Source organism: Macadamia integrifolia, unplaced genomic scaffold (assembly GCF_013358625.1).
Source record: "Macadamia integrifolia cultivar HAES 741 unplaced genomic scaffold, SCU_Mint_v3 scaffold1945, whole genome shotgun sequence".
NCBI classification, from domain to species: domain Eukaryota; kingdom Viridiplantae; phylum Streptophyta; class Magnoliopsida; order Proteales; family Proteaceae; genus Macadamia; species Macadamia integrifolia.
Genome location: NW_024868431.1, coordinates 4,422 through 25,248, shown reverse-complemented (window position 1 = coordinate 25,248; position 20,827 = coordinate 4,422). Strand labels below are relative to the sequence as shown.

General features: G+C 36.5%; 1 protein-coding gene and 1 pseudogene across 6 annotated transcripts; both read right to left on the bottom strand.

The window, feature by feature from the left end:
* The window catches only part of LOC122065267, a 13,634-nt pseudogene extending 5,754 nt beyond the window's left edge, over positions 1 to 7,880 (bottom strand).
* A 3,163-nt stretch (positions 7,881 to 11,043) lies between these two features.
* On the bottom strand, positions 11,044 to 20,181 carry LOC122065264. 6 transcript variants are annotated; one of them, XR_006135962.1, is made up of 5 exons: positions 19,890 to 20,142; positions 14,756 to 17,216; positions 12,991 to 13,627; positions 12,268 to 12,393; positions 11,044 to 11,724 (listed from the first exon to the last, which is right to left on the bottom strand). XR_006135962.1 is itself a non-coding variant. In XM_042629063.1 (2 exons), the coding sequence occupies exon 2, from the start codon at positions 17,211 to 17,213 to the stop codon at positions 14,811 to 14,813; it is 2,403 nt and encodes an 800-aa protein (XP_042484997.1). In that variant the 5' UTR covers positions 17,214 to 17,216; positions 19,890 to 20,142; the 3' UTR covers positions 14,651 to 14,810. The 6 variants fall into 6 exon arrangements, 1 of the variants encoding a protein (XP_042484997.1); XR_006135961.1 differs by having other exon boundaries at positions 13,481 to 13,627; XR_006135963.1 differs by lacking the exon at positions 12,268 to 12,393 and having other exon boundaries at positions 13,481 to 13,627.
* Positions 20,182 to 20,827: the final 646 nt, after the last annotated feature.

The window sequence follows — 20,827 nt, the reverse complement described above, 5'->3', positions numbered from 1 at the left end:
TTCATGGTTGCGAAGAGGACGAAATTCTGAGCAAGATGGACATGTTCAATTAAAAGTACACATTCGTTTGGTCACCCGTACAAGTGATTATTCTTTTCAGGCCAGAAAAAGAATAATTGATCAGAACTGAACCGAGATGCAGAACCAGCCCGTTTGCAGTTGTCCCATAGGTACAAAGAATATTCAAAATGCCAACAAGGATCGATGGACCACATCCTTAAGTGATTGAAGATTCGTTTTTTGGTAACAACAACTACCTAGCGTAGTTGGTGAGTTGTGGTGTGCAAAATCTTTTCCTTATTAGGAGGTGTCAAGTTTAAATCTCTCCGTTGTGTTAATTCTATTATTTTAGAATTTTGTTAATTCTAGGGTTTTTTCTTAGTTGCTCTATCTCTTTCTTTAGTTTTCTCTTTCTCTAGCTCTAGTTCTAGGTTTATTCTTTAAACACTTTTGTAAGTTCTTTTTATTCAATTAATGCAAGCACTTTTGTTTTTTATTCAGTCTTTTATTTTTATTGTTTAAGCAATTGAAGTTATAATTTTCAAGTTCTAATTCTAGGCTTAGTTCTAGGTGACATGAACAAGCTATGAAGCATGTCTTTCAAATTCAATTTTTTTCTTCAAATTTGTTTTCTCTAGTACTAGAAATTTCAGATTTGGTTTATTCCAAATTTGGTTTTTAGTACTGGTAGTATCTCAAATCGATCAAGTTTTCAGTTCAAGGGTTGAAGTTCAAGTAAGTAGGCTCCTTTAGTAGTTTTCTCTCCCCCCTCTCATTCCCTCTTCTGACTACCCTTTTTTTCTTAATTTAGGATGTTAATTTCAGTCGTTACATTATTGCTATCCCTTTCCCCCAAGATTCATGGCTAGTATATATGTTGGCTTTGCCCCTCCTAGCCATAGAACCATCATTTTATTATTTTTATTTTAATTGTCTCCCTTTCCCTAAAGCCAAGTAGAGTTACCCTTGTAAGAGTGACTCTCTGGTCAAGTAGGGAAGCTCATATTATGATGCATCCATCAGGCTAGGTAGAGAAACCTACTTGTGAGTCTCTTTCTATCTTTATCCCCTTTCTTTTACTTTATTTTTATTTCAGCATTTTTTTCTTCATTGCTTTTTAATTGCGTGGATTGTTATTTTTAGTTATTTATTTATTTAATTTTAATTGTGTTGCTTGCGTCTTTCTTAGACGACGAATGGTTAGGACATTATTTTATATACATATGTTTAGGATGGTAATTAGAATTAGATCACAACCATTAATCGGTTCACTTTCGCATTATTAAAAGAAGCAAAAATAAATAAAGTAGTTGCTCTCCCTGTGTTCGACCCGTAGCTACATTGATCCGTACGCTTGCGGTTACATTTAAAATCTCAAACAAAAAACAAACCTACAAATAAATGTGTATTTTACGTATAACACATCATCACCCCTTAGAACAATCAATCACCTTAGGCTGTGTTCGGTAGCCAAAAGTAGAAAAGAAAAAAAAAATAAAGTACAAGGTTTAAGAAATTATGTTTGTGTTTGGAATTACTGGGCTTGGATGGCTGCTTTTTTTGAAGCAATAAAGATCTCCATGCAACTAAAATTGTTTTGGTTAGAAGTGGAATGTGATTCCAAAGCAGTCGTGGGGTATATTAAAAGAAAATCCATTCCATGGGTTTTCCATAAAAAATGGTTGTATATCTTGGAGTATCTGAATAGAGTTACATGGTGCATAAATCACTGTTTTTGGGAGGCTAACACTATGGCAGATGGGTTGGCGAGGCAGGCAGCTACAACTTGTTCTTCAGTAGTTTGGAGCTCCCCTCCTTGGTTCTCAACTAATGAGATCGACTGGGATGCTTCAGGTAAACCAAGATTTCGTCTCTGTTAATGCTGAATCCTCTCTGAGAATATCATTTTGATAAGTTAGAGGTTTGGTCTTCCCTTTGTTGATAGCAATGTTGAAGGTGGAGGTGAAGGCTAATCTCTAGTTTATTCTTGGCCGGTGCCCTCCTCTGCTGATGGCAATGCCGTAGGTGGAGTTGGGTCTCTGGTTTTCATTTTTATAGTGGCTTGTTTGGATGTGCAATTCTTTCATTCTTTTTAATAAAAAAAAATTGTGAGGACCTTAAGAAATAAAAATAAAATAAAATAAAATAAAAGGAATGTTCTGAGCCAAAAGAAGATTTTTTTTTTTAATTTCAAAATTCGCCTTGAGAATGGTAAAGTTTTCTTTTATTGCCAAAAGCACAAGAAAACATAAGAAAATACAAAAGCTTTTTTCTTTCTTTCTTTCTTTTATTCTAATGAAAATACAACCAAAAAAAAAAATCTTTTCTTTTTTTCTGATGGTAGCCAAATATAGCATTAGCTAAGAAACCAAACTTCACTTTCCTCTCAAGGGCAAAGTGGGGAAACATTCCCTTTTTGAGTCCATTTCACATTCTCACATGAGGCAGTAGATGTTCCTCCTTCTCTCACTAGATTAATATCTTGCAAATAAATCCCCTAGACATGGAAAGGTCTTGCTGCAATCAAATTTCATGGCCACCTCTGAAGCACTTGTCCCTTTAATATTCTTGTACATTACTTTCTGTACTTGCACTGCTGAGTTCTGCATAGAAGGATCATGAAGACAATTTTTGAAAATTAAAGGAATTATTAAGGGTTGTGATCAACTCTAAGGAGAGGAGAGGTAAGAGTTATTACCTGTTCATTGCAAGGGTCATCTTGATCACAGTAGTTCTGATCTATAATTATAGGATTTGTGACATTGTACATGTAAACATTTTGAAATTTGATTTTCTTTGCACTCCCAGAACCTCCCTGCATAGTTAACAATTATAAAATTTCTACACATAATTGTCGGAACCTGAAACCTAATCACTATGCAAGAAAGAAAACACATATGGAAAAAAAGCAATCACACAGACCACCACAAATATTTAAGTGATTTGACAAGATTACTTATGGCTATTGTGAGATGAGAATTGTTAATAATGAAGAATAGAGTTACAACCACTTGTCCTCACACCTCCTCTCATTCAGAGAATTCAATCTCTACAAATTCATAACGTATTATTTATTGAAATACCCATATAACCCTAAATATTTCCTTGGGACTGCCACCGCCTAACCCCCCATATGGTCTGCAGTTCATCAAGACTACTTTAATAAAGATAACACACAAAGTTGGCCGATTATTCCAGGCCTTCAGTCCTCGGTTCCTACAGGTTTTTAATGGGCCATTGAAATCAACCCACAAACTCATACAACAGAATACAAAACATCCTACCCTAGCCCCAACAATAATCACATCTATAATTGCACACGTATATATGTAGATAATCATGCAGCATGCATATGTCATGTATGAATCCAAATAATATCTAGTTACGTACAAATAAGCAAAAGTACATTTGAAAATCTAACTAGCTATTACCTGCCAAGTCTTGATCCTGACTCCATTTGTGGTTCCATAAAGTTTTGCTCTATCAACTTTCACGTCTAAAACATGGGCTTCTTGATTTCCTTTTCCCAAGCTTCCAATGCTGAACTCACCAAAAGAAGTTCAAAAAATTAGGGAAAAAAAACACAAAGTGAGATCATTTCAGTCGAAATTTGTTAAAAATTAGGGTTTGAGTCTGATACCTGATCCCATGACCTGGCCCACAGGTTATGTCAGTTGCTTTAACCTTCGAAGACCCACTTACAATTGAGATGCAGTCGTCACCTTAAAAGAGAAAGGAAAAAAAAGCTCTTCAGTTATTTCCTCCCACACCCCCAAATTTCACTTTAGTGACCATATATAGTAGAATAGACATTACCTGTTCTGATGACACACCTCTTGATCCGAATGTTTTTGGACTCAGTAACATGGATTCCATCTGTGTTAGGGCTGTCTCCTGGTGCAGTTATCATGAGATTGAAAGCTTGGACATTGACACATTCCTGAATCCTAACATGCATTTGTTGCGAGTTTTTTATATTGAGGTTTCTTACTCGCAAGTTCTTGCATTCCAAAAAGGTTAAGGCCTGTTGAAGACCATGAAGAAATGATGGAAGAAGTTCAATAACTTCCTTATAACAAAGATAATTTAGTTATGGGTTTGTCTAGTTCTAACCTAGGTAGGTTATAAAAGGCTTGTAACCCACTTTTAGTTACATAAAAAGTCTTTTACTGTGAAAGAAATGACTGGTTCAAGAAGATTCAAAAAGTAATTTCATGTGTTTATATTCCCAATAAAAACTTAAAAGCTGCTGCACCACTTTTTATTACAAAGTGTTTAAAAAGGGTAGAAATGTAATTTTATCCCCAAATAGACCCATCACTACGTTTGGAATCTCAAATCTCAATTCCTTGTCTCCCTAAAGTCCAACATGGGATTGAAAAAAAAAATTTATACTAACCGTTGGGTGATTGGGTCTATTGCTTTGAGTAAGGGTGTCCATTTCCAATCCAAGTGAATTGGACTAATCAAGAGAAATGTAAAACGAACCTTTATCGATTTGAATTTTTATCAAATCGGTAAAAAATTGAATTGGACCAGATCAAGAGAATCGAAACCATAAAAGACCTTATAACAACTTTAAAAAATTACTAAAAGAGAACATATTACCTACAAGAAGCCATTTAGTCAACTCAATAAAAACCGAATCGGTCTAAATTGAAATTGAACTTCGATTTCAATTTTGCCTAATAGTAGATAAAATCTAGATCAAAGTGACCAAAATCGGAAATGGATCAAATCAATCACAAAAGCCTTATAATCAGTCATTTTGAAACAACCTAGATAGGTATTACTATGGTCGATTTGGATCGAAATTGGTTTATTCAACCAATGATTTTAAACTCGAAATTGAGTATCAAAACAATCCCTCTAATGATTCCAATTCTAAATTGATCATTCTATAACTTCCGGAGTTGGATAGTTCATGACCAATTCTAATCCAGATCGGCTAATACCAGAATTTTAACTCAAAATCAAAGAAAAAATTGGTCCCTAATGATTCCAGTCTGGATCATTTCTGAATCAATCACAAAAATTTTAGAATTGACACTAAATTCTAAAAACAAATAGCCTAATCCCAAAAATCCTAGATATGTCATTCTATAATTATCAGAATTGGGATTGATCTGAACTAGCCAAATCAACTAGGGATTTTAAACTTGGAATTGGAGATCGAACTGATCATGGTTTCAAGTATCGATCTGGGATCGGTCGTATTGGCTGAGACCGATCCTTGATCCGGATCAGTTATCTGGATCGTTTCAGGGATAAAATAGGTAAAAAGCAGTACCTTTTATAAAAATCAAGGGTGAAATAGACTGATACCCTCCGATCTGGATCGGTATAGGATTAGCATTGATAGAGACCAATACTGATACCGTCCCCTACATCCTTGGAATTGATTCCAATAAATTTTGATCCAATCGAATCAAAATCGGATAAAAAGAACCCTAGAATCGCCCTCAAATCTTAAGACCCACGATCTCTATAAACCTTATAATCGATTTTAGACACAGAATCAAAGATCAAATTAGTAGCTATCAAAATCAATCCAAATCCAAATCAAATTGGAATTGACCAGAATCAATCCCAAAACTCTTAGAATCAACCTATAAAATATATTACAATTACAAAATTTCACATGTCATCATTATAGTAGTACCAAGCCTATAATATTACTTTACGGAAAAAAAAAAAGCATACAATATTGCCATTTGTCATCTTTCTGGATTTTAACTTTCTTAAAACACTAGCATATTTAATACAATTGATTCCTTTGAAGAGAGAAAAAGAGACATGATTAGAACTATCTAACCCACCTCATCTCTGATGCACAACAACTGAAATTATTACAATATAATTAATACATGAATTTCTGGGAAGAGGTTTTGTTTTCTAAATTTCAAAAAACAAAAATGAAGTCCACCAAAAGTTTTAAACTCTAAAACCCCTAAAAGCATTGGACATGCCAAGAAAAAAGAGAGCTTTTACCTGACTCACTGGAGATGATCTTGCCAAACTTTATACCATAAAAACCAAGAAATGTAACAGAAAGACTCGCGAGGAGGAAGAAGATTAGTTGGGGCAAGGGGTTGTTTGGGTTGTTTGGGAAGAGTGTGTTCATTCTCAAAATATCCCTCGTTTTACCGTTTAAATCAAAGTAACGATTCAAAAAGTTGAGGTTGAATTTGTTTTTTTGACCTTAAAAGCAATCACAAAATGACAAAATAAATGGGACACAATAATTTAGGTTACAAGGTTTTTGTAACCGGGTAGGTTACATTTAGACATACCCGTTATGGGTTATAAATTCTCTCTATCCTTTTGTATTCTCTTTGGATTACCCTTTTAACTTAATTCAGCTGTAGGGACTAGGGATAGACCATTGTTTAGACAATGGATCCTTAAACAAAAGCAAAGGAAAGACTTGCACATATGGGAACTTAAACATACCGTGGGGGCAGGAATGCAAGGCTGCAAAAACCCATTGAAACAAGATTTAAGAATATATAGTTAGTCCATCACATATAAGAAGATACTGAGATAGAACAGTATTTAGAGAATTTAAAATGAGAATTACTTACAAGCTCTTTGTTAACTTTGCAGGAATTTTGCCACCATATATTTCCATTTCCATTGATGGTTCCACCACCCTCAACCTTAAAATGTGTGATATTTTCAAATACCAACCAGTATCGGCGATCATGTTCGTAGTCTTTTCGATCACCTGAAGCTTCAATTGTTCCATAGATCTGGAATATAGACCAGAAACAATTCATATCTTGCATGGAACAATCATCCATATAGAGAAGCCTTTTTTTTCTTTTTATTGGGGGTGGGGGGGGTGTTGGAGGGATTAGATTTATCTCACCAACATTGTGAGATCAGATTTGCAAGGACCAGAGAATGTAATTGGCTTAAGAAGATAATTCTTGTTCTGAGGCACAAGAAGAACAGAATGTGAAGAGGAACAAGCTGCCTTCCAAGCATTCTTAAATGCCTGAATGAACCCAACAAAGCAAAGCCAATAAGTTGAAAACCCATAAGCTTCAAGAAGAAAACCAATGATATGATTTAATTTATATTACAGACCTCTGTGTCATCTCTTCCATCACCTTTAGCTCCATAATCATCTACATTAACTACTCTAACTGAATTTGCAAGACAACAACAGGAATAAGAACAAAACAACAACATAAAGAGTGGAAGTAGTTGTTTTTGTAGACCCATTGTAATCTTCACTTGCAATGAAAAAACAGGCTTGAGTGAAATTCTTAGTACTTTTTCATTCACTATACATGGGTTTATGTACATGAGGTTATACTAAAAGATCCCCTTGATTGAGGGATAGAGATACAAAACTAAGGAAAGACAGTTGTTTGTATACACTAAGAAATGGAAAGGGAGAGATTGTATCTATCATAAATAGGTAGGAGAGATATTGTCCTGATCTTCTCGATCTCAATCCTCTCAAATAGGCAGGAGATATAAATCTTCTCAATCTCAATCCTCTCAAATAGGCAGGAGACATAAATCTTCTCAATCTCAATCCTCTCAAATAGGTAGGAGAGATATTGTCTCATTTTTCTCAAATATGTAGAGAAGATATTGTCTCAATCTTCTCAAATAGGTAGAAGAGATATTGTTTCAATCTCAAATTGGGAGGCAAGTGGCGCCAACTGGGACCCAATAAGTCCACGTAATATGTAAGAAACAGAAAAAACAATCCAATTATAAGAGGACATATTGCAATAATAGTTACTTCCATCAAGGACCTGCTTGGCAAGAAGATTTGGGATAAAGTTCTTCTTTTTCTTCCTCTTGTCTTCTTCATCTATCACTTTTACTTTAACACCAATAGATATGGAAGATTGCTTAGAATGTTGAAGAGGGGGGGGGTGAAATCATGTCATGATGAAGTTAATATATAGTTATAGAAAGGGAAGACTGCTTAGTAGTTATGTCTGTCACAGAGAGAGAGAGAGAGAGATTTTTCTCAATCTATTGGTGCTTGGGTCTTGTTTCTCCATGTTTCTGAGGTATGGATTGAGATACAAGAGATTGAGACGAAAGGATAATCTCTAGGCCGGTTATCCACTTTTTCCCCACCCACTCCCAACACCTCTCTCTCACACACACACATCTAAAAGTACACCAAAAAAAATCTACATATACCCACATGCATGTATTTAGGACAAAATTATGGTCAGAGGATATATGCAGCCATTATGGAAAGCAGGCTTATATACATTCATATATTCATATGCATGGGTATAAAACCATCATGTCCAATGCACAGTGAAATTCACATAATCACAATACAAGGATATATACGGTTCGAAAAGGTTCCTACATCCACTGTGACAGGAGAGCAATCTTCACTAGCAATGGAGAAATGGGTTATATGCTCTCTTCACTTACGTCTCTCTGTATTTACGACAAAACTTCAGAATACAAGACATCAACCCTCAATAGTGTACCATGCATTAGACGACCATATGGTTATGTGTATGATATCAAGGAGAATGTGTTTGGTAGAAAAGTTAGGAAAACTACGCACTACTACGCACTATTTAGGTGATATGTAGCCTTAGGTTAAGAAAGTGGAAGGTGAGTTTGTGGTAAAAGAATAGCATTTGCGTGTGCTTTTGGGATGGGAAATATTAGCATCACCAAACTTGCCGTGGTGTGATATGGGAAAGGGAGGAAAGGATGGGTTTGGAGTAGTTTGGTTTGTGACTGAGGTTTGTTACTTCTAAGGCTTTTTGTCTGTGACATGATGAGATTGAAGACTTTAGATTATCTTAGTTTGGTTTGTGACTGAGGTTTGTTACTTCTAAGGCTTTTTGTCTGTGACATGATGAGATTGAAGACTTTAGATTATCTTCCATACTTGTTCATCATTAGTTCCTATATGTCTCTTTCTCTTGAGGTGATATGACTATCTAGGGTGGATGCAGTCTTATTAGGGCTCACAGTAATTCACAGTTTAAGAAAAATAGGAGTCCCTGATATATACATTTTGAGATATATATATATATATATGTATATATATGACATCGCCACATGTCTTTTCCGACTATGAACGCGAAATTGACACATTGGATTAGGTGATTGTATAAGATGCAAATGCGAGACATGTCATAAGTAAGGTCGTGTCATGCTTATTGTCTCTAGATTCAAGATTAAATGTGGTTTAGTGAGCGTTGTAGTCATTACTCATGGAACTTGAGATCTTTATAACGTTTTCATCCTCTGTATTACCACGTGTTAAGGTTTCTATTTAAAACTAATTGGTTTGAAGTAGGGTGGCCTCTTATAACTCTTATATATGATACTTGTCACTCAAAGTCAATGTAGGACTATCCCAATACCATGGTTATTGGCACAGAGTTAATCGATGCTTATTCCCTGAATACCGACATCACTTCTTCTTTGGAAAAAGAAGTTTACAACCCAAGTGCCTTGCAATTATTAGCTGGTAACAATCGATTTGTTTCACATCATTTCATAATTTTTGTGTGCCTATGTGCTCCTGGTGAAAGCCCATATTTGTAAAGTCAGGCCCAGCTCAGCCAACAGGAAATTCCAAGCCTAACCGTCTAAAACTTAGATGAAAATCTTGGGATTCTCCCCAGCTTTGGAAATATATATATATATATATATAGAGAGAGAGAGAGAGAGAGAGAGAGAGAGAGAGAGAGAGAGAGAGAGAGAGAGAGAGGGGCCCATTTAAGTTTCTGCAAGGCTTTGTCTCAACTCCCTATCAAGGATATCAGTATCTAATATAAATGGTAAGATGTGTCACACCCTTGAATTGATAATTAGAGAACAAAGAGATAGTTTCAGATGTGGGCGTTGGAATCATGTTATAACTGATGAGTACCAAGTGAGGAAAAGAAGCATTTTCTCAATCACAGTTCCCTCAATTCTATTTTCTGATCAAAGTATACATCATTAATTAAATGAAATGGTTGGGATACCTTAAATGGTCTGAAGAGTGTATGTGTTAAAATGCATTTCACCTGTATCATTTTGTGATAGAGATCACAAATTGGTCACATGTCAAATTTTGGCCCTTACAATGCATTATTCTTATTTAATCTCTAATTTAACTAATGGGAAAAAGAACGTTATCGGATCAAGTGGACCCTACACCCAGACACAAGAGGGCACAAAATTACTTTCCTACCCTTGTAAAATCACAAAATTACATTCTTATTGATGTCTCTGTGTGTGCTCTTATTGACCCGTGCTACTGCAGAAGCTACACAACTAAGTGGCAATCTCTTGCCCCTAACTAGTTTATCAATTAATTGATTTGATATTGTTTGCTTTTGAACCATTAAATGAGTAGAAGGTCTCAACCTTATTATTTGGGATTCAAACTATCCCTTCCTCTTTGACATCCGACTGTACCAATGCTCATGATGAAAGAATTGGTGAAGTGAAAATCAGTTCAAAAAAAATCTAAATTAAGGAAAGTTTTGAAACCAGTAGTTTTTCTGTTGGTTTTACTTAACTTCTACAATTCCACCCTAAGAAGGGAAATGAATCTCCATCAAGCTCCCACCATCTGTCTCTCCCCTGCTTGTGGTGCTTCGTATGATGATATCAGTCAAGAAGTGATTGTGAGCAAAGTTTTAATTGAAACATTGATAAAGAGAATTATACTTCTTACAAAGGATTATCTGTTCTCGCAGATGCTCTTAATGATACTGTTATAAAAGAGGGAAGGATGGGCACATTGATGGGGTGCGAATCCTATGTCACTCTCTCCCTTCCCTTGGAAATGACTCCCATTCCCTTGCATCTCAGTCCATCATTGGTTGAGCCACTTAGCTTTAGGAAAGCTAAGGACTTGCCCAACCCTCTCCTATTAGATAATAATTATTCAAAATGTTTTACCTACCTTTTTTTTTTTTTCTCCTTCCTTGGTGAAAGTTCTTGTGCTGTCCACCCATAGAAGCTTCCATGGACTGATCACCCAATGTGCCATATTGAAGGATGATATGAAAATTCCAACCAATGAATAGAACATGATTTGGACTGGCCATATGTCAATTTTTCCAAAAAAGAACAATAATAATAATAATTACCCCTATGTATTAGCATCTTAATTTCCCTTGCATTTTCAATCACCCATTGGTTTTTCAAAAAGTAATGACCTTCCCCAAACCCCGCAGTGGGAGGAGCCTCATTGCACTCAGTATGCCTTTGATGAAATCTTCAGAGCTTTTTAGTCACCGCAAGGGCAACTCTTAATTGAGTTGAAATTTGGGCCCCAACTAATCTGCCATGTGGAGATATTAGGTCCAACCACCTAAAATCCCAGTCAGACAAACCACCATAACTGTCTAAGAAGCCACCACTCACATCAAGCAGTACTCTGGCTCATTTTTAGAGCTGCTTGAATATTTTATCAGTCTTCTAAATTGTCATCCCTATGATAAAGGTGCTAGCTGTTCTCCAGTTCCAAATCTGATTCCTGGATTTGTAGCTACATGGACCCTCTCAAGAATCTCAGGAAACACAACACATTGTGTACTCTTACCTCCATGCACACTAGAACTGAGGAAAAACCACCACAGAACCCACTCTAAGGCCATGCACATAAAGTGAAGATAGTGCTTCAGCTTGAGGAATGTTTGATGCTCCATAAAAGAAATACGAATAATGCAGTTGAAATACTTGGCAGAAGGAAATCCATCAGAAAGAGCAGACCTGTAGGAACCACAAGCCAAAAAACATGCACTTCAATACACTCAGAAAAGGGGTTTGTTGTTCTGATGACAATTGAAAGGCAAGGCTGATTATAAATCACTTCGCCCCTATATGGGTTCAGCTAGATTGCAATGCCCAACCAGGAAACCACTTAATGCATCCATTGGGCATCGGCCCTCAGCTGCCTGAAAGACCTTAATTAGCATTATGCGGCTTCCTTAATTGCACTTGCACACTCATGTGAGCAGCAAGCCATTGGTTGAGGCTCCGGCATAAAGTACCACCAGACACCTAATCCTAGCAGAAGATTCAATCACACGCAATAGAACCAAAGCAGGTAAGTTGAACTTTAAGAAATTCAATTAATCAACAACTAAGAGAAAGTTAAGACATATTAAATGGTTGACTGCCCTTGCAAAACATTCCCCTGTTTTCCTTCCCAGAAACTCGCACAGGTGAAATTCGATGACAGAAAAACAGAACATGAGCAAAATGAAATCCAGAACCACAGAAAGAGAAGGGGAAGTTAATTTTCGGACATACCTAATTTTCCCCAGGAATTTCATAAGATTGATTGATCATTTGTTGTTGGCAAATTTACCGCATCAGCAGTGGTTTTTTGGTGAATTGATGTTTGTGAAACAGTTGATAAATCAGGATGATATCTGCCTGTGTAACATTTGATAAATTAGGAAATAAGCAGTTTTCCAAAGTGCACCTCATGTACCCAATGTCCTGGTGAAACAAGACTGCCCATAATGACATCTCAATCTACATATATGATATATCCGTAAACTTTAAAGAATTTCAACTTTTAAATAACGGATTCTCTTATTGATACCCCTTAAGATGTCAAATAATTTGTAACCTTATTTTTTTCCCTCTTAGTATTATACATTTTCTTTCCATAGGGATAAAATCCTATCATTTCACATGTGTACTCAAAAAGTGTATGAGACAATGACATAATGATAAGTCACTTTCAAAATATTTTGAAAACTCTTTTATACCCCTAACAGAAAAAACTTTTGGGAATAACACAAAGGACAATAAAAAGAATGCTATGATAGTTTCAACAACACAAGTTAGTTCTGGGCTTGATTCCTCACAGAACACCAGACAATTATTTTGTAATGATTTTAATATATTTATTAAAACATATCATTTTTTATACTATATTAAATCCATGTTGAACTGTGCTAAAAAGTGGTTTGACCAATTTGACAAAATATTAGATTGAATATTTCATCAGACATCAACGTTTACATTTTCATAGTAGTCAGGGACTCAGGGGTACTTGCTCAAGAAGAAATGCTCACTCCTCTCTGTTGATAGCTAGACTATTGTCTTCTTCTGAAAAACAACTTCATTAATAATCAAAACAGCTTAAAAAGTAGGAAATAGAATACTACAATAAATAACAATAATGACTAAGTTTTTCTTCTTTTTTTTTTCTAGAAATATTGGCTAAAGTTTACGGCAGAAATTTCAACTGACAACATAGATTTATAGCTAAGTAGAACAAGCAAAGGATGACCTTACGATCAGATTTCAATTGACAGTGGAAAATTAAATGCAAACCCCAATTCCTTCTTTACCTCCCTCCCTAATGAATGACCAACTTGGCAACTTCATTATAGAAAACAGAAAAAATAAATATAAAACCTGCTAGCAGGAAACATAGAAGGAATAAAAGAGAGGAGGAAAAGGGGCTCTGCTGTAGGATATTTTCAGTGTACATATAATCCTTACTAACCTACTCTTTTCCAATTCATGTCCTTGGAGGTTTCCAGAAAGCTGACTCCAATGGAATAAGATATTCCTAGATAATCATATTACTCCCGTGTCCCTGATCAGCTGTGTATGCTTCAATCCCTTCCATATTGTTCATCCAACTTTTCACCTGAGCCAAATCACTTTATAAAATCAACTAACAATACCAAAGGCCAGAAATAAACAAAGGTGAGAAATGATAAACCCAGCATTGAATCCCTGTTATAGATCTTAAGAATTGATCTCTAATAATAAAGCTAACATCCTTATGGTACACTCTACATCCCACTCCCGCCCCCCACCACTTTTAAAACTTCAAAACTACATTGTATCATGAAAATTAAATACTCAAAACTCCATGCAAAAACCATTACATCTCTAAGGTCTTAGTCATCATTAAAATTGTTTTCCATGATTTTTCCACTTTAGAGGAAGAGGTTCCAGCGAAGGTTCAGATCCAAATGTATTATCATTACAAAGAAAAATGTGTTATCAAGACCAGAAGTCAATTTTTAATAAGAATAAGAAAAGGGAAAATGTGATGCAATAACTCTGATACATGCCTTTATATCCAAGCAAAAATAAAGATATATAGACAGCAACAAATTGCAACCTATAATTAACACTCAAGGAGCTGCATATACAAGACACCCTTGAGACAATTTTTTTATGTATATATAGAAGTAAGGGTATATGACGCCAGATTCATTTCTTATAAGTCTTTCTTTTTCTAATCCCCCTTTCTATCGATAAAGCTTCTGCATTCTGAGAAAATTATATATAAAAAAGGGTCAATGATAGGTTTCAAACTATATAGGCCTGTTTGGTCTTTGCCACAACAGAGGAAGCATTGAGAAGACCTGCCACATAATCCTCATATGTGCCAAAAATGCAAGCAATTTATGGGGAAAAAAATCAAGTCGGGACTTCTAGTGATAACAATTGAAATGAAGGGTACAATACTACCAGCCATAACCTCTAATGAAGTCCCAAAAATTCCCCAAGGCAGGCATCAACCACAAGGTGGGATTCCCACTCACAACTTCTGCTCAGGCAAGTCAAAACTGGTAATATAACTTTATGAAGAAGTACAAAACTCCCTTAGAGCAAGCATTAACCAATAGTTAGGATATCCTATCACCACTACAGTTCATACAGAAGTGTATAACTTGTATTAAGACATCATAAGCCCAAGAGCCACACTTTCAAGAAAGACAGGTAAAGAGACATGTAAAGAGAGGGCAGGCATATTCACTACCGGTATACCAATGAATTATCAAGTATCAACTAGGATGAGAATGGCTTTGCTGCGCTTATGCTGATGCTCCTCCCTGGGCTAACAAACAACGTCGACGGTTGTGCCCTGGTTTTTTGCATGCACTACAGTTTGACGGCCCACGACCTTCCCTCTCTGGGCCTACACAACGACGACCATGCTCATCCATCTCATTCTGCAATTGCACTGACTGTGGCCGACCTCTGGTACGTTCTCTATCTGGGGGAGGGACTATGCTAGGTCCTTCATAAGGAGGCCAGGAGCCTATGTCAGGTACAGAATGAAAACCAGAAGCATATGTTAGTGCAAAAGTGTTGACTTTATACCAATCATCAACAAGAGTCTGGGGATCCAACATAATTGACTGGCACACTGCAATCACATGCGAGCATGGATAGCCATAAATCTGAAGTTTTCCACATGTACATATGCGGGCCCCTAGATTTACAACATGGGTATGAGGCTCGCCTTTAGTTCCTTTGGTAATCACTTCAAAAAGATCAGGTACATCATTTAACCACTTAACCCCATGCCCTGCTGCTCTGCTCATATAACATGCAAGTTTCCCCTCAACAAGTGGAGTGAACTGTGACCCATATGCTGCCATTTGCTCCCTTCGCGTGATGAAGTATGTGTTCAATCGGTAAAATGTTAGTCTCACTAACGCTGTTATTGGCAATGCACGAGCTCCTTTCAGTACACTGTTGACAGTTTCTGACATGTTTGTTGTCATGATTCCAAAACGGTGGAAATCATCATGTGCAAGAGCCCATTGCATAGCAGGAATTTCATCTATCCATTGCCGAGCATTCAGACTAATGTTGGTTATTAACTCAATAATCCTATCATACTTTTGACATTGATTTTTCTCTGCAGCCCTAATGAGAAGGTTCTTTAAAGCAGCATCATGAAACCTCCTATTAAAATTGCTGGCTAAGTGACGCATGCAAATGCGATGAAAGGCATTCGGTTCTTGCCAATCCGGCCTCCTCATTGCCGCTAAGATATCATTGTGGCAATCCGATATAATACAAAGTCCATTTTGATTACCAACAATGTCTCTAACATTATCCAAAAACCATGACCAATTACTCCCGTTCTCCTTCACAACAATAGCAAATGCAAGGGGAAATAAGCCATTGTTCCCATCAACTCCAGTTGCAATTAACAGCATTCCCCCATACTTCCCAGACAATTGTGTGCTGTCGATGCTTATTACAGGCCGACAATGCTTGAATCCCTCAATTGAGGGGCCAAATGCCCAAAACACACGCTCAAATACACTGGACTGACCACTTACATGCTCAGATTGTAACAAGACAATGGTGCCAGGGTTTTTCATTTTCAACGCATCGAGATATCTTGGCAACAAGGCAAACGATTCTTCCCAGTTGCCAAATATCTTCTCAAACGCCTTCTGTTTTGCCTTCCATGCCTTCATATATGAAATATTATAGTCATAGGTATTTGCCATATGTGCCTGAATTTCCGCTGGTGTGATTGATAATTGTGCTTTGACCAGCCCCAGTATTTTACTACAAATGAATTCAGCATCTAACTGCGCATGGTCCTGGATAATGCTGGGCTTGACACAAGTGTGTGGCCCTGCATATCTTGTAATGGCAAAACATGAAGAGGAGGAATTCTTCTTCAAAGATGCACGAAGCCTCCACAGACAACCTTTATTTTTACACTTCAGAGCCAGCAACGATGGGGTTGACTCTAGGACAATGTACTGCTGATGTGTCCTGATAGCATATTCTTTCACAGCATGCTGTAATTGTTGTTTTGTTTGAAATATTTGGCCAACATGTAGCACATCTTTTACATTCTCTGGAACAACTAGAACTCCTGCTACATGGTTACTGGCAACCGCATCATTCACCCAGCTCACATTTGTGAACTCATCAATAGGTTCCCGTTCAACTTCTGCAATATTGTTGTTGGCATTAGCTTCTGACACCCAGGCATTGCCTTCTGCTTCATTTAGTTCCTGAACAGGATCCCCAGTCCCATCCTTCTCACTTCCAACATTGATGTGGGGAGACTCCTCTCTCCCCTCATAGTCTGGACCACTCTGGAAAAGTACTGGATCATCCCTTCCACTCTCAATGTGTAAAGTTTCATTTACCAAGTACAACTCAACAGCATGTACATCAGGATGTTGTCCCAATTCAAGCATTATTTCAGTGGAATCCTTGTCATCTATCAGGTAGGCTATGTATCCCCTAGACACTGGATATCTACATGTAATCTTGATATCAAACTGCTTCCTGTTATAGCCAGTTATCTCATACATTTTATCCAACAACTCTGAATGACTAATACTATGATTGACCCTGATTCCCTTCAGCTTACCACCTTCATAATCCAAACCCAGTGATGCAGTTGTAATCTTCCCATTCCAACGACACATAAGTGTTACCATCTGATCCTCCATATTCTGCCGTTGTAAATAAAGAATATTAAACGCTTAACTATTCAAGTAAAAATATGCCAAAGCTATCAAATTACAGAGCACATAGCATATCACCTGGTTCCATGTCATTCAATTTATTAACTAAAGAAAATATGCTTTTCTCAACATGAAGTAAGCCAAAGTAACCTACCCCACTAATCCATTAACAAATTTTGGACACAAAAGAAACAATATAAATTTGCACTGCACCGCAGTTTAACTTTTTTGTGTTTCAGATTTTTCGCCATGGGTTTGATACAATACCAATTTGCAAGAATCAGCGGATGGACCATAAACATTACTGGCCGACCATGATATCTGATTTTGCATTTTTTCTATGGGTTAAGATATAGCTAGGACCATCCACTCAACTCTAATGAGCTACAGAAAATTCTTCCTAATTTTCTTGGTGGAAATATTTATAAATACTTCAAATGAGACAAAAGCATCAAATGAAAAGTAAAAACCTCTTATGGAAATCAATCACAGTAAAATCCATGCCCATGAGCCCCTCCACCCTTACTTTCCTGTTGGAATGTTGTCTAAATTGGAAACTTCACTGAGTCAACTAAAAGCAGTGAAGGTATTACCTCCATAACCAACTATCTGATCTGACGGCTGGAAAATACCATAGATATATGATTCTTATCTGTTTCGACTTATACAACACTTTCGTCCTGGTTACTAACAGCCCAAAAGTCATCTCCGATGGTTCTAAGACAACTATAACAATTTGCAAATCGTCAAAGCAGTGAAAAGGGAAAAAAGTAAGAGAATTAAAGAAACATCACAAAGTATGCACTTCACACAGGCTTGTTCCATGAAAATATGTAAACATTTCACACAAAAATCATATCAGCAGAGTCAGAAAAGCATATGGTGATTCACGCCTCAAAAATGAAGGGTTCAAGATTAAGATGGAAATTTGATGCCCAATTATAATTTTCATCAGTTCAACAATCACATTACAATTTTTTTATTTGGACTGTTAACCATGAAAGAAATAAAAGTAGCACATTATGTGAGCTACATTACTTTATTAAACATCACAAAAACAGATTTCCCAAATGGCAGACTCCTAAACAAAAGCGCCAGCTGATCATAGGATTTTAAATGAAAATACAAAGCGCCTGATCACAAATTATTGGCCTGAAATGCATTCTACTGGTTAAACTCGAAAAATCACAATGGCTAGTTTTAGAGCATAAAATTTTCCATAAGCCTCCTTTCATTTTGGCTGGTTAGTACACAATGTTTGAAATTTAAGCAAATCTGTCAAAATTGGTGAAATATTTCAGTTTCCCCTGGTGTGTAATCTCAAACCTTGTCTTTAAACAATCAGAAACTTTGTCATGTGCTAATCCTGGTAGCAACAAAAAATATTCAGACAAAGGACATATATGGAAACAATTACTTCAACTTCAAATATTAAGATATACTAATGATTAATACATTAAAAACCAAAAAATGGGACGAAAATAATCATCAAGAATAGAATTAATCCTCACAGAATAAACCTAGATGAGAGGCAGGAAGAATAAAAAGTTTAACTCTTTTCCAACAGAAGTCTGACTAGGAGTGATAACTTATTTTAGCATTCTATCATGAATAATTTAGATTTAAGTCGCAGTCCCACATTCCTGAACTCAATTCACATAAAACCATAGTTCTAAATCTCATTTTGGTAGGATTAACCAAAATGGAAATACCGAATTTCAGTGAATTTTTGCTGGTACAGTGCATTTTTTTCACTTGGCCATTTTGGGGGCAAACGGCCAAAATGACTGAAATTTCAACCAAAATTATGCTACATCTGGTTTCCCCTCCTATTTCGTCTTGGACATGTCGAAATTAGCAAAATTTCACCAAGATTTCAGCGAAATTTGGAACTATGCATAAAACTAGTGGAGGGGGATCGCAGCTTCATAAGTGGACAATTAATTTTAGATGAACTCCAATATCCCAGTCCTGACTTAAGTTTATAGAGGACTTGGAAGGTTCAGCTTCATCCAAAATAAATAAATAACTCCCCTGAAGGATTACATGGAAGAGCTTCTCGGTGCTGCCACTTAAGTGGCCAAGTCCCAACGTACTTATTTGATAAAAACCTTAAGAGTTTGGAACTTAACACTGACCTTCTCACGCTTGCCGTATAAAAATTAAAAAAAGGAATTCAGGGTTGCCGTTTTCCAATTCTTTTACTAATGACTATGTTTCTCAGTCAAGCTGCTGTTCAAATTTGTAGTTGCTTCTATGTTTTACAGTTTCTCATCCTCAAAATCTGGTTCTCCAATCTCCTTCAGGGATTACACATCAATTAGTAAATTTCCTATAGACTGTTCACAAAGCGAGGTGTGAGAATGGCTGTTATAGAAAATTGAAAAGAAAATCTGCTTCCTGATAATAGGCCAGAGAGATGATAATGACGAGGAAGCCTCATTATTCTCTCAGACCAAATACAAACACCTACGATACAATCCCATCAAGTAACTAACCCAGAGAGAAACCCAAACATGCCCATTAAAGCAGAGAACAGTTGCTCGTAAAGAATCAAGTAGATAATGAAAAGAGACGTTACATCCGAATTTGATGGCTACCCATCACCAGAGGCACTAAACCTTGACCATAGTTTCCTGTGCAAGGAAAAATCGAACTAACCTGTTTCCTCTTAACTCTGAATCATGGAAACCATAGAACAAATTTTCAAACTCGCAAGTCTTCGCTCTTGCGTTACTCTAGAAACGCTTCTCTTGTTTATTCAGATTAAGGCTGGGAGGAGAAACGAGGAAGAAGGAAGGTGGTGACAGAGGTTCAGGTTGAAGAGAGTCACCGGAGAAGAGTACGCTAGAGAGCACATGGAAAGGGCAAGGGCAAAATAGGAAAATAATTAAGACATTGCCAGTAGCTAGATTGCCTCAAACCCGAACTGGTTGACCATGGCCTCATGGGTTGGTCTGGTCCTCCACCCAAACCAACGCAAAATTTTCCCTCCAAGGTTATACTTTAATACAAGAAAATTTCACTCTCCATGCCATTTTCTACATTCATTTTTACAATAAAACTAGATATATATAACAGCAATCTTATTTTACAAGAAATAAGTAAATTTAGTTGTCCATGTAACATACGAAGGTGATAGTTCCGAAATGGAAAGGGTTCCCTAAAAGGTAGTGTAGCTTCTGCATCAGCACAAGGGCCACTGGGATTACACGCGGAAGCATCAATCGTGGTAAGATATATCTATTCTGATCATTTTATAGAGAGAACATGATATATATTAGCCACATGCAAAATTTTAGAGTCCAATTTAATCAAATAACCCCTTTTATCCATGCTGGTATTCTTGGCATTACTATGCACTCTCCTAACCCTAAGAAAGAATAGATAGTTTAGATTAAAAAATTCATAAAAATGGATGACTCCTATTTGTGATTTTTGAAAACATCACCCTCCATTGATACATAGAAAAGTATTTAAATAAAAACATGAGTAGTTTATGAGGTGAACTTGTTAACTGAAAGTTTATTAAGAAAAAAAAAAAAGGATGACTCATATTTAACTTGTGATTTTTGAAAACATCACCCACCATTGATACA